A 12,520-nucleotide genomic window follows, 5' to 3' on the forward strand; every position below is an offset into this window, starting at 1 on the left:
TGAGACAGGGTTTTTCTGTGTAGTTTTGGTACCTGTCCTGGATTTCACTCTGTAGCCCAGGGTGGCCTCAAACTCACAGAGATCTACCTGGATCTGCCTCCCGGGTGCTAGGATTAAAGGTGTGTGCCACCACTGCCTGACTGAGGATTTTATTCGTATATATGCAGCTAAATCCTTTTCTTGATTGTTTAACTTGTCATCTTTCTTTTCACATTGTAGTCTGAAGACAAAGCCAAATATGATGCAATTTTTGACAGTTTGAGTCCAGTGGATGGATTTTTGTCTGGTGATAAAGTGAAACCAGTATTGCTCAACTCTAAGTTACCTGTGGAAATCCTTGGAAGAGTAAGATAGCAAACTTTAAATGTAATTTGTTTGTTTGTTTTGAGATGGTCTTAATGTATAGCTCAGGCTGGTCTGGAACTCATAGACCTCTTGCCTGAGTCTCATGAATGCTGGGATTGCAGTATTGTGCTAGATATAGTTATTACATATTTTAATTTTATACTTACCAGGAGCACTAATAGCTCATTGTTTAATATATAGACAGGTCTTATTAAAGTTGTGTTAGTACAGGATTTTCTTTATTTGTAACATGTAAATTATTATCATTGTATTTCTGGTTTTAGTTATTCTCTGTTTAAAAAAAATGAATAATTGATATTAGTTACATATGTAAGTCCATTTTTTTCATGTATACTTGAATAATCTAGTTGTTTGATAAATTTTAAGAGACCATCTGTAATTTTTAAAGATTTATTTTTCTTTTTAATTATGTGTACGTGTGTATGTGTGGCGGGGGTGGGGGCGTGGGCGTATGCACATATAAGTCAGATGCCTATAGAGTACAGAAGAGGGTGAGGGATCCCTTGGACTTGGAGTTACAAGCAGTTGTGAGCCACCATGTGAGTATTGGAAGGGCAGCAAATGCTCTTAACTGCTGAGCCATCTCTCCAGGCCGAGACCATCTGTATTTTATGTCTTCTACCTTATCCTGTGTATTATAGGGTCTTGTTTTAAGGAGTATAAAGTCATAAATTTTGTTCTGACTGTTTCTTGAATTTTTTTCCTAGATGTTTGTTAGACTTTAATTCCTTGATCTCAGGCTCCTTTACTTCCCCCTTGTCTTTTTAATTTGTGTGTGTGTGTGTGTGTGTGTGTGTGTGTGTGTGTGTTTTGGGGGTATGCCATAGTACACCAGTGTGAAGATTAGGGACAGCTTGATGGACTTGGTTTTCTCTTTCTGTCATGTGAGTCCTGGGGGTAGAACTCGGTTATTAGGTTTGGCAGCAAGCACCTTTACCTGCCACATTGTCAAGCTAGCCCCTTCTGTCTTTTTTGGATTTTGTTTGTTTTCTGTTTTTTCTCTCTTGAGTGTGCTCACACATGTGTGTCCACATGGAAGCCTCAGGTGTTGCTTTCAGGAACTGTTACTGTGTTTTCTTATTTTCTTACCTTATTTTTTGCTTTGTTTTGTTTTTTTGAGGCATGTTCTTTCCTTATCCTGAGACTAGACACCTAGTCTTTTTTTTTTTTTAAAGATTTATTTTATGTTTATTTTGCCTGAATATATATATATGTCCACCATGTGTGTGCCTGGCACTCATAAAGGTCAGAAGAGGCCATTGGATCCTCTGAAACTGGCATTATAGATGGTTGTGATCCACCATGTGGGTACTGGGGACTGAACCTGGGTGCTTTGCAAGAGCCACAAGTGCATTTAACCACTGAGCCATCCTCCCAGCTCTGACCTCAACCTTTTTTTTTTTTTGGTTTTTTTGAGATAGGTTTTTCTGTATAGTTTTGGTACCTGTCCTGGATCTCGCTCTGTAGACCAGGCTGGCCTCAAACTCAGAGATCTGCCTGGCTCTGCCTCCTGAGTGCTGGGATTAAAGGTGTCCGCCTCTGCCGCCTGGCCTAACTCCATCCTTTTTATGTGAGTCTGGGAATTGAGCTAAGGCCCTCATGTTTGCATGGAAAGTACTTTATTATTAGCTGAGTCACCTCCCCTGCCCATATAGTGCACGTGCTAAATGTGCACTTCAGTAATGTTAAGCCACCATCACCATCATCTCCATGACTTTTTTCAACTTGTAAGATCTCTCTCTTGGTGTCTTCAGAAATTATTTTTTCTTTATTTAATTTCTATGCTCGTCCAGTTCCATATGTTTATTCTTAGCTCTTTTTCTACATTGTTCTTCAATATCCTATCTGATGAAATCATAGATTCTAGCTTGAACTTCCTGCTTTTCTATGTAGATCTTTTTCTTCCTAAATGCTTTTAAGACTTTAATTTTTTAACTTTGTTAAGAAGTCTTTGATTTTACTAAAAACTCAATTTTGCATTTGCTAATTATTTGCCTTCTCTTTTGTTATATATAGGCTTTTGAGAAATGCTAAAATAAATTCACGATCACTAATTTTTTTCTGGATTTCTCCCTATTACTTGCCACTTTTGATCTGTTTCCAAAGTAATTTCTCTCCTTTCTTCTTTCATGTTTTACACCATAACTATTCTCTCTAAGCCCCCAGTTCTCGTGTAAGCAGCCAGTTTACAGAGGCTGCCCTGCTTCTTTAAGTGACTTTGGGAAAGTCCTTAGAAACTGTGTGTTGGTTTTCAAATCTTTAAATTGGGTATAATTTTCAGTTGTTAGAGTCCAAGGATTAAATGTGATAATATATGTTCTTAATAGAATACATGTTAAAAATAAATTCATGGAATGTTAGATGCTCTGGTGGTGGTGGTGGAGACTAATATCACATCGCCAGAAATGCTGTGCTATAGCCCCTGGGTCATCAGGTGTAGCCCAGGCTGTCCTGGGTGGAACTCTCTTAGACTAGGCCAATCTTGAACTCAAGTCCACCATGCCAGCAAAGCTTTTTCTCTATTGTATGGTCAGTATGAGATTGATAAACTTTGAATATTACAATATTCAAATAATATAATATAAAATAATAATATCATCTTATTGCTTTAACTTCTTACTGCAATTAAGACGAAGTCCAGATTCTTTTTATGGCACTTAATGACCAGGTACTCTCATACTCTGCTAGTAAATGTTTTCTTCGTGTCCCTAAGTGGAACATAAAATAAGAGCATTAATTGTTCTCACCTCTCCTCTTTAAGGTTTGGGAGTTGAGCGATATTGACCATGATGGAAAGCTTGACAGAGATGAGTTTGCAGTTGTAAGTAACCAAATGTTCTTAAAATGTACAGTTTCTTAATTTTATCATGTGACAACCTTCCTCCACCCATACCTCCCGCCATTTGATGAAAACAGGGCTTGAACTTACGAGCTTCCTACCCCAGCCTCTGAGTGTTTAAATTGTAGTATGTGCCACCTGCTCTGGGAAGCATTTCCCATTTTAATTTATCCTTAGTATATACCCATCAGATTGTAGTTAGTAACCTTTTTAGAACTTATAGGTGACTGCATATTTTAATGAGAAAGAGAATGTGTGTGTTTTGCCATCATTTTTTTTTTTTTTCTTACTTTGGTACTTAAGAGAAATACTTGGTTAATATACTGTAAAGATGATGATGTGGTAATTTAATGGGGGTCTTATATTGCTTCAATCTTCTTAAATTATTTCAATTTTGTTTCAACTATATCTCCTAATCTTCACATTATTTTATTAAAAGGAAACATGAACAACGCTTTAGTTTTATTTTAACTGATGGGGCAGGAACATTCCTTATTTTAAAGATCTTTGTAATTTGCTTCTTTAAAGTGAGATGAAACTTTAATAGGGCTGGTGAAGTGGTTCACTTGTTAAAGTGCTTGCCATTCAAGCTCAAGACCTCATGATGCACCTGAGTTCAATCTCTAGAACCTAAGTTAAAGAAAAAGAAAAACCGGTGTGGTGGTGAAGAAATGTCACCCCAGTGCTGGTGAGGCAGAGACAGGGTGCTCCTGGGTTCAGTGAGAGAGCAGGCCTCAAAAACTAAGATGGAAAGGAATTGAAGACACCAACATCAGCCTCCCACTTGTACAGGCCCATACATACATGTACGAACACACATACATAACCTATTTTGACCTGGGGTAAATCAGTAATCTCCCGTGTACTCTTACTTGGATGTTAGTCTGCTTAAATTTTCTGTTTTTCTAAAGAATTGTTGTTTTTTGTGTGTATGTACATGAGGGCAGTTACCTGTAGAGGCCAGAGGCCTTACTTAGATCTCCTAGAGCTGAAGTTATAATTAGTTGTGAGCCACTTGATGGGTGTTGTGAACTGAAGTCAGGTCCTCTGTAAGGGTAGTACAAGCTCCTAATTGCTGAACCATCTCTCTAGCTCAATTGTTTGTTTTTTACTTCTATACTTGTTTTTTAAAATCTCTTTATGCCTGAGGTTGTCCTCTTTTTCTCATTTTTTTTTCTTCCTTTCTTTTTTTTTTTTTTGGAGCTGAGGATCGAACCTGGGGCCTTGCGCTTGCTAGGCAAGTGCTCTACCACTGAGCTAAATCCCCAACCCCCTTTTTCTCCTTCTTAATCTCCCATATTTATGCTCTTAGTCCCTTTTATTTCTTTGGTTCAGTCTGTCATTAGGTCAGTGACATTTCAAAACACCCATTCTTTAGACTTATTTATCCTTTTATGGTTCACATTTTAAATTTTCATGTAATTCAGCTCTTACCTTAGTTTATTTCCACTTTCAAAACCTTTTTCTAAAATGTATTGGTGTCTGAGGGCACAGGTGACATGTCATGAGTGTGGAGGTCAGTGGATTACATCAACGTCTGTTCCCTTTTTCTCCCTTGACCTGGGGAGCAGTGTTGGATTGCCAGACTTACACAGCTAGCACCATGACCATCTGAGTTTTCTCACCGCCCCGGGCTCCTCTTTGTTGAGTCTGAGTAATAGTGTGATTAGCCCAGTCAGGTCTACACTCACTGGCTATCCAAGGACGACCTTTGTCAAAACTTAGAAACCTACATTGGTAAATTACTTTTAAATGCCACACTTTCTTTTGATTTTACCACTTAGACTTTTCTGGTCTAAGCTCTGCTCTTTAGTATTATACTGCATTTAGTTTCTGCGTCTTTTCAGTCTCTTGAGTCTTTGACAGTTTGTCATTCTTGTCTTATTTTTATGACTTTGACTTTTTCTATTTTTAGAGTACTGGTGTGATAGCTTGTAGAATATCTTCCAATTTAGATTTGTCTAGAGGCAAAAAATGCATTTGTTCAAGTACCGGGGATATATACTATCATGGGGGATTGATTAAAATAGTGTTTGTAAAAATTCTTCCCAGAAAAGTAATTTACATTTTTCCCTTTTTGGTTCCTGTAAAGTGAAGGTGATGCCCTTTTACTTGGCTGTCTTTGTATCTCTCTATTGTTTTTGTTTTTGTTTTCTTCTTTCTAAGTCTTAATCTTTTCAGTAGTATTTATTGGATCCTTATTTTGTGAGGAACATGTAGCACTAAGAGGGAGCTATACTTGTATATGCTAGCATGTATCACATATTTTTCTTAGTTTCTGATTTATTCTTCTTGAATTTCCTGGTCCAAATATATACAAATAGTGAATAATTATTTCCTGTTTAGTATAGAAGATAACACTATATACACATACAATGGAGGTGTGTGTTCAACACTGTACTTTTTTTCATATTCATCAGTATACTTTAGATCCTGGGGCCTATTTTCTCACAGAATACTTTATGATTATTTTTTTCCCTGGTATATTTTTGGGAGGCTGCATACAATGGATTGCTTCCAATTTAAGTATATAATTGGGTCAGTTTTGGAAATTACATATTTATGAAGGCAATACCACAATGCTTTCCCATGACTTTTTAATGGCTTCATAGTTTTTCATGATGTAGGTATACCATAATTTTTAAATTAGTCTTTTTCTGATGCAGATAGTTGCTGTGGTTAATAATCTTTTTCATGTAACATTTCATATGTGGGCCAATAAATGTAAGGATAGGTTCTCAGATGTGAGATGGCTGAGCCAATACATTTGCAATTGTTGACCAATTTGCCCTTCATAAGGATAGTACTGATTTGTGTTCTGTAGAGGAGAAAACTAGTTTTCCCTGTAGCCTTGTAGAGGGCTTGGCTGGGATTCATGTAACAACAGACATGTTCCCAAAAGAAAAATAAGTTTGTTAATATGTATAATTCATGTATACCTGGGAGACAATTTAGGGGGAAAAAAAACCAAACTCTCCAAGAAGTGGCTTAGAGCTCAGGCTATTACAGTGTCTTCAACATACATAAAGTTTTAGGTAAATGACAAGACAAGGAAAAAGGACCTTCAGTCACTAGCGGCCACAGACTGTGGGAAAGCAGATAGAAGATTGCTAACAGTAGCAATAATGCCTCTTCTGTAAACGCCTCTGATGTACTGTCGCCAGCATGTGTTTGTTAGGTGAGCCTGTGGCTCACACCTGTAACCCCCCAGTACTTGAGAAGTGAGGCCAGAGGGTGGTGTAAGGCAAAGTACTCTCATGTCTGTTGTCCAGCTGCCCTCTGCCCTGAATAATCCTGCAAAGGTGGCATCTGTTACCCTTGAGTGCTCACTAGCAATGTCTGACAGCGCCTCTGTCCCCACAGTTTAGCTGCCAAGTACATTATGGAGCTTAGGATTCTTGCCATTTAGGCAAAATGTTAACCCATTATAATTTTAACTTGTAGTTCTAGTTTAAGAATGAAACTGAGCATGGTTTTTTTTTGAGCTGAGGATCAAACCCAGGGCCTGTGCTTGCTAGGCAAGTGCACTACCACTGAGCTAAATCCCCAACCCCGCATGGTTTTTATATATTAAAGGACAGGCCATTTGTGGTATCTTTTTTTTGTAAATTGTCTGTTCATAGTTTTTTTCATTCCCCCCAGCCTGAGACAGGGTTTCTCTGTGTAGCTTTGGAGCCTGTCCTGGAACTAGCTTTGTAGACCAGGCTGGCCTTGAACCCACAGATCTGCCTGTCTCTGCCTCCTGAGTGCTGGGATTAAAGGTGTGCACCACCACCGCCTGGCAATGTTTGTCTATCTTTTATTGGACTTAAATTATTAATTTCTAGGAGCATTTTGTATATTAGATTATTTCTTTTTTTGTTTTGCTTTTTTGTTTGTTTGCTTTTTTGTTTTCTGAGACAGGGTTTCTCTGTAGCTTTGGAGCCTGTCCTGGAACTTGCTTTGTAGACCAGGCTGGCTTAGAACTCACAGAGATCCACCTGCCTCTGCCTATTTCTTTATAGATAGCATTTTCCACTGAAATTCTCATGTTCTTTGCTGTTACAAGGACTTCAGTTGAAGGGTGTGCCTCTAAGTTTTTGTGACTGAGTATTTCTTCGTAAGAATTATGTAGCCTCAAGTTCTTATTTTTCTTCCTCTTTTGTTCTGTTTCTTCTTCTTTTTCTCCTGTTTTCTCTCTTAACTTTACTCTTAAAAAAGATTTGAGAAGCAAGGCCATAGTGGCTCATGCCTTTAATCCCAGCACTTGGGAAGCAGAGGCAGGCTGATCTCTGAGTTTGAGACCAGCTTGGTTTACAGAGCAAGTGCCAGGACAGCCAGGGCCACACAGAGAAACCCTGTCTTGGACACTCTCCACCACCACCCCCACTCCTCCCACCCCTCCACCCACACACCAAAAATGATTTGAGACTGCTTGAAATGATTTGTCCTTGAATAGTGACCAATTTAGTGAGTGAATTTTATAATAATTTAAAATTATATCTGACTCCGTTTTGTTTTTCTCCAAGGCCATGTTTTTGGTATACTGTGCCCTGGAGAAAGAACCTGTGCCAATGTCCTTGCCTCCAGCCTTGGTGCCACCTTCTAAGAGAAAAACGGTCAGTATATCAGGCTCCATGTGGTTGGCCCCTCTTCAGCAGCCACGGAATCTTACCACTCCTTACCACCTGTAGGCATTTTACCTACCAAAGCACCATTAAGACAGGAAGAAGTTTATCAGTGTTAAAGGATTTTGCTTTTAACGAAGTGCATGCATGAATGTGATTGATAAAAATAGTAGGAGTGGTCAAAGATGCTGCACTCCCTCTAGTTGAACCTGCATAACGTGATGGCCCAGAGGAGGCAGATGTTCCTTAGGTCCCAGGGATGTTTAACTGGCCTTGCCTTGATCTGTCAGAGTTTGAAGATGGAGATAGAACATACTGTGTGCTAACATGCATGCTTTTTCCTGTCATAACACTCATTTTTAATCTGTAGTTAACTCTTGATTCTTCAGATCACGTTACTAATTCTGAACAATTCTTACTTCCTCTGACCTGTCTCTTGTCAGGTTGTATAATGGCAACTATAATGATAGCCTGTGCAAGCTCAGCTCTAGCGCAAGAATGTTGCATGAAACTATAGAAAATGAAGCTTGGGGATTATCTAGATCATTTGTTTATACAGGTTTTCCTAGATACTGGTGTTAGTATGGGAATTCATAGATCAGGGCTTAATTGTGCTTGAGTTTACTGGTTTCTTAAAAGAAAATATGAAATTGGCACCTATAAATGTAGTTCTAATGACTTGTAATTTTGTTGCCTTCCCTTTATACTGGTTGGTTGTGATGTGTGGGAATCAGGGCACTGACATCAAGGTTATTTGGGAGGATTTGTTCAGATTGGTAACAGATACTCTTAGGGTTTGAAAGATATTTCAAAGTTGGTTTCATTTTGACAGAAACTTCTCTCCTCCCTCCAGTGGGTTGTATCCCCTGCAGAAAAGGCTAAATATGATGAAATCTTCCTGAAAACTGATAAAGATATGGATGGATATGTATCTGGAATGGAGGTGCGTGAAACCTTCCTGAAAACAGGTTTACCTTCTGCCTTACTAGCCCACATCTGGTAAGACTTTATTTTAATAGATTTTTTTAAAAATGTGTATGTATGTGGTTTTGTATCAGCTCTAGTTTTAATATAATCTTTTTTTTTACTAGTTTTTGTGAATGGGTTAGTATTTGTTTCATTTTTTACAGAAAAAATTCAAATCTGAAGAATTATTGTGTATAATGAACAAAAATTCAAGAATGGAAATTCAAGAGTAAGATTTAAAAAGAAGTGTAGCATTTCATTTGTTTATACCAATTAAAGACTCTTAGAATGTTCTTAAGAGAATCCAGGTATCTGACATTTAAACAGTTTAAGAAGTAGTACCTTTAGGGCCTAGAGATAGAGCTCAGTTGGTTGAGTCCCTACATAGCATGCCAGAGGATCTGTGTTTGATCCTTTGTGTTACATAAATTGGGTGTGGTGGCATACACCTGCAATCCCAGTACTTATGGAAATGCAAAATCAGTTAGGTCCTACCCAGCTATAGAATGACTTTAAGGCCAGTCTGGAATAAATGAGACCATGTCTCAAAAACAATTTTTTTGTATAGTATTCCATTTTTTATATATACAAATTTTGGTTAGCCATTTATCTTTGTAGGAAAATAGATGTATAATATTGAGGTTACTTGATGTCAGAAGAAAAATCCTGCGTGTTCTTCTTGTGGGTCCTTGCCTGTCCCGTATTTTATTTATTTATTTTTATTTTACGTGCATTGGGGTTTTGCCCGCATGTGTGTCTGTGTGAGGGTGTCAGGTCCCCAGGAACTGGAGTTACAGACAGTTGTGAGCTGCCATGTGGGTGCTGGGAATTGAACCCTGGTCCTCTGGAAGATCAGCCAGTGCTCTTAACCACTGAGCCATCTCTCCAGCCCCTTGCCTGTTCTTTATACATGTACATCTGCAAACAAATATGCATGCAGGAATAGTAAATGTCACATGAAGTAGGAAAACAGGAAGATGGTGATGAGGAAGACATGAGTTGTAAAAGAAGGTATAAAACTTGTGTTTCCAGATTTAACTCTGTCATGGATTTTTAATTTTTTGTGCATAAACATATAAGCAAAATTCTATAGCTTCAGAATGGCTATATGTGTTCATTGAATTGAATATGTTCATTGAGGTGTATAGACTTTTGGTCTAGGCAGTTGCTTGTTTGAAAGGCTGTGTTAGGCCTGGAGAGGTGGCTCAGAGGTTAAGAGCACCGACTGCTCTTCCAGAGGTCCTGAGTTCAATTCCCAGCACCCACATGGTGACTCACAACCATCTGTAATGAGATCTGGCGCCCTCTTCTGTATTCATAATAAATAAATAAATAAATAAATCTTTTTTTTTTAAAAAAAAAAGGCTATGTTAGTCGAACTAGGTGGGGTTTTGTTTATAAAGTTTGTGCAAGATAGTGGTTTTTATTTGAATAAATAAAGAAATAGTAGTGTATGTGTCTAATCCTGTAAGCTGTATGCACATTATACATTTGTCTGACACTTGTTCGTTGGCAATGCATTTCATACTACATATAATATGCATATGAAATTGCTTTGTCCTATGCCTGCCACCACCCTGGCTAACTATACTCATGTTATCTTGAAGTTTTTAAGAAGCAACAAACACAAAAGGTTGCAAAGAGAACCTTAGAAGAGCGCAGAATATACTAGGTCTGTCTTAAGAGAGATGAGTATCGGGAGGAGGGAGGAGGGGGAACCTGTGGGTGGTATGTGAAGTGAGTAGAAATTTTCTTTTTTTGTTGTTTTGCTTTGTTTTTGTTTTTTGTTTTTTGTTTTTGTTTTTTCGAGACAGGGTTTCCCTGTGTAGCTTTGTGCCTTTCCTGGATCTCACTCTGTAGCCCAGGCTGGCCTCGAACTCACAGAGATCTCCCTGCCTCTGCCTCCCAAGTGCTGGGATTACAAGCGTCCGCCACCACCTCCCGGCTGAAAATTTCTTAATAAAGAAAAATGAAAAGAAAAGAGAGAGATGAGTATTCAGACTGGAAAAGATTAAACTTGCATCACTGAATCTGCACCCTTTGAGTGCCTAGGTTAAACACACATAACAAAGGTAACTGTCACAAATGGGTTTGGTGCTATGTTCAGGCTTTAGTCATACACTACCTTTCTTGTGGTGCCTCACAAAAAGGGTATCTTTACTTGTAGATGAAGAAACTAAGATTGACACCTCAAAAATGTTTGTTCCAGGTTATAAGGAGTTAAGAGAAAAGCTAGACTCCACATTTGGCTTGATACCCTGTCTTTTCCTCAGGCTACACTGACTTTCAAAGAACTAAGCATTTAGAAAGCTGAACTTTAAAAAGAAGAAAAAAGGCAAATAGAATGAAACATTTGTTCTCTCCCTTCAGTTGACAGGTTTTACTCTGTTTTCTGGTGCTCTTAATGTTTTTTACTTTATTATTTGATAGTTTTATATATATAAAATCACTCACACACTTCATTACCCTCTTTTATCACCTTTCCACTTTCTGGAGTTGTTCTTTACAATACATCTCCTTACTTTATGTTTTTATTTGTTTGTTTTCTAATAACCTCCTGAGCTTAATTAGGGTTGCTTGCATGTAGTATTATTTACTGGATCCTGTGCAACTTGCCAGTGACTACTTCATTGAAGAAAAATGACTTCCCTTCCCCTGCAGCCATTAGCTACCTCAGGCAAGGGTGGGGCCTCCTATGCTCCTCTCCTAGCCACACTGTAGAGCTGATGGGCTCAGCCTTAGACAGGCAGCCAGAGCTGCTGTGTTTGTGAATGCAACAGCCATGTCAGTCAAGTCCAGAAGACACCACTCCACAGCGCCCCCTCCGTCTTCCTGCTCATAAGTTCTTTTTACTCTCTTCTGGGATGTTTCCTGAGCCTTGGTGTGGGAGTGGGGGTGTCTTTTTTTTTTTCTTTCCTTTCTTCTTTGCTTTCTCAGTGCTGGGACTAAAGGTGTGCATCACCACCTCCTGACTTCTTTTTAGTATTTTAATGTGGTCTGCCTCTTTAACATTTATGTGAGCTTTGAACAGGCTGTGATCTGCCTTTTTCAGTTCAGCTGATTTTTTTTGTTTGTTTCTTTGTTTTGAGATAGCGTTTCTCTGTGTAGTTTTGGTCCCTGTCCTGGATCTCGCTTTGTAGACCAGGCTGTCCTCAAACTCACAGAGATCCGCCTGGCTCTGCCTCCCGAGTGCTGGGGTTAAAGGTGTGCGTCACACCTTTCATTTTTAAAACGTTAAAATCATATCTTTTTCTCCTGGTCTTTGGGAGTAATAATTGTAGCACTTGCCGGGCAGTGGTGGCACACCCTTTAATCCCAGCACTCTGGAGGCAGAGGCAGGCGGAACTTTGTGAGTTGTGAGTCCAGCCTAGTCTACCGAGTGAGATCCAGGAAAGGCACAAAGCTGCATAGAGAAGCCCTGTCTGGAAAAAACAAAACAAAACAAAACAAAATAATAATAATTGTAGCACTTATGTACTGTTTATTTTGTGTATTTGTATAGGGCACTGTGTGACACAAAGGGCTGTGGGAAGCTTTCAAAAGACCAGTTTGCCTTGGCTTTTCACTTAATCAATCAGAAGTTAATAAAGGGCATTGATCCTCCTCATATCCTCACTCCTGAGATGATTCCACCATCAGACCGGTCTAGTTTCCAAAAGGTAAGATAACTTCAAAGACCTACATGCCTGATAGCAAGAGACAAGTGCTGTGTGCAATCACAGAGGTGGAGGGCAGAGCACTC

At 38.8% G+C, this 12,520-nt stretch overlaps 1 protein-coding gene across 4 annotated transcripts in view; it reads left to right on the top strand.

Annotated features, from left to right (window-relative positions):
• The window catches only part of Eps15 (epidermal growth factor receptor pathway substrate 15), a 110,331-nt gene that overhangs the window by 37,728 nt on the left and 60,083 nt on the right, over positions 1-12,520 (top strand). For 3 of the 4 annotated variants that reach the window (XM_036178350.1, XM_036178347.1, XM_036178349.1), the window contains 5 exons: positions 220-345; positions 3,128-3,187; positions 7,714-7,803; positions 8,645-8,811; positions 12,281-12,437. In XM_036178350.1, coding sequence (XP_036034243.1) covers positions 220-345; positions 3,128-3,187; positions 7,714-7,803; positions 8,645-8,811; positions 12,281-12,437 — 600 coding nt within the window. The remainder of the gene's footprint in view (positions 1-219; positions 346-3,127; positions 3,188-7,713; positions 7,804-8,644; positions 8,812-12,280; positions 12,438-12,520) is intronic. The other variant, XM_036178348.1, reaches the window with a different exon arrangement.

The sequence above is a fragment of the Onychomys torridus genome, chromosome 2 (genome assembly GCF_903995425.1).
Source record: "Onychomys torridus chromosome 2, mOncTor1.1, whole genome shotgun sequence".
In the NCBI taxonomy this organism is placed as follows: domain Eukaryota; kingdom Metazoa; phylum Chordata; class Mammalia; order Rodentia; family Cricetidae; genus Onychomys; species Onychomys torridus.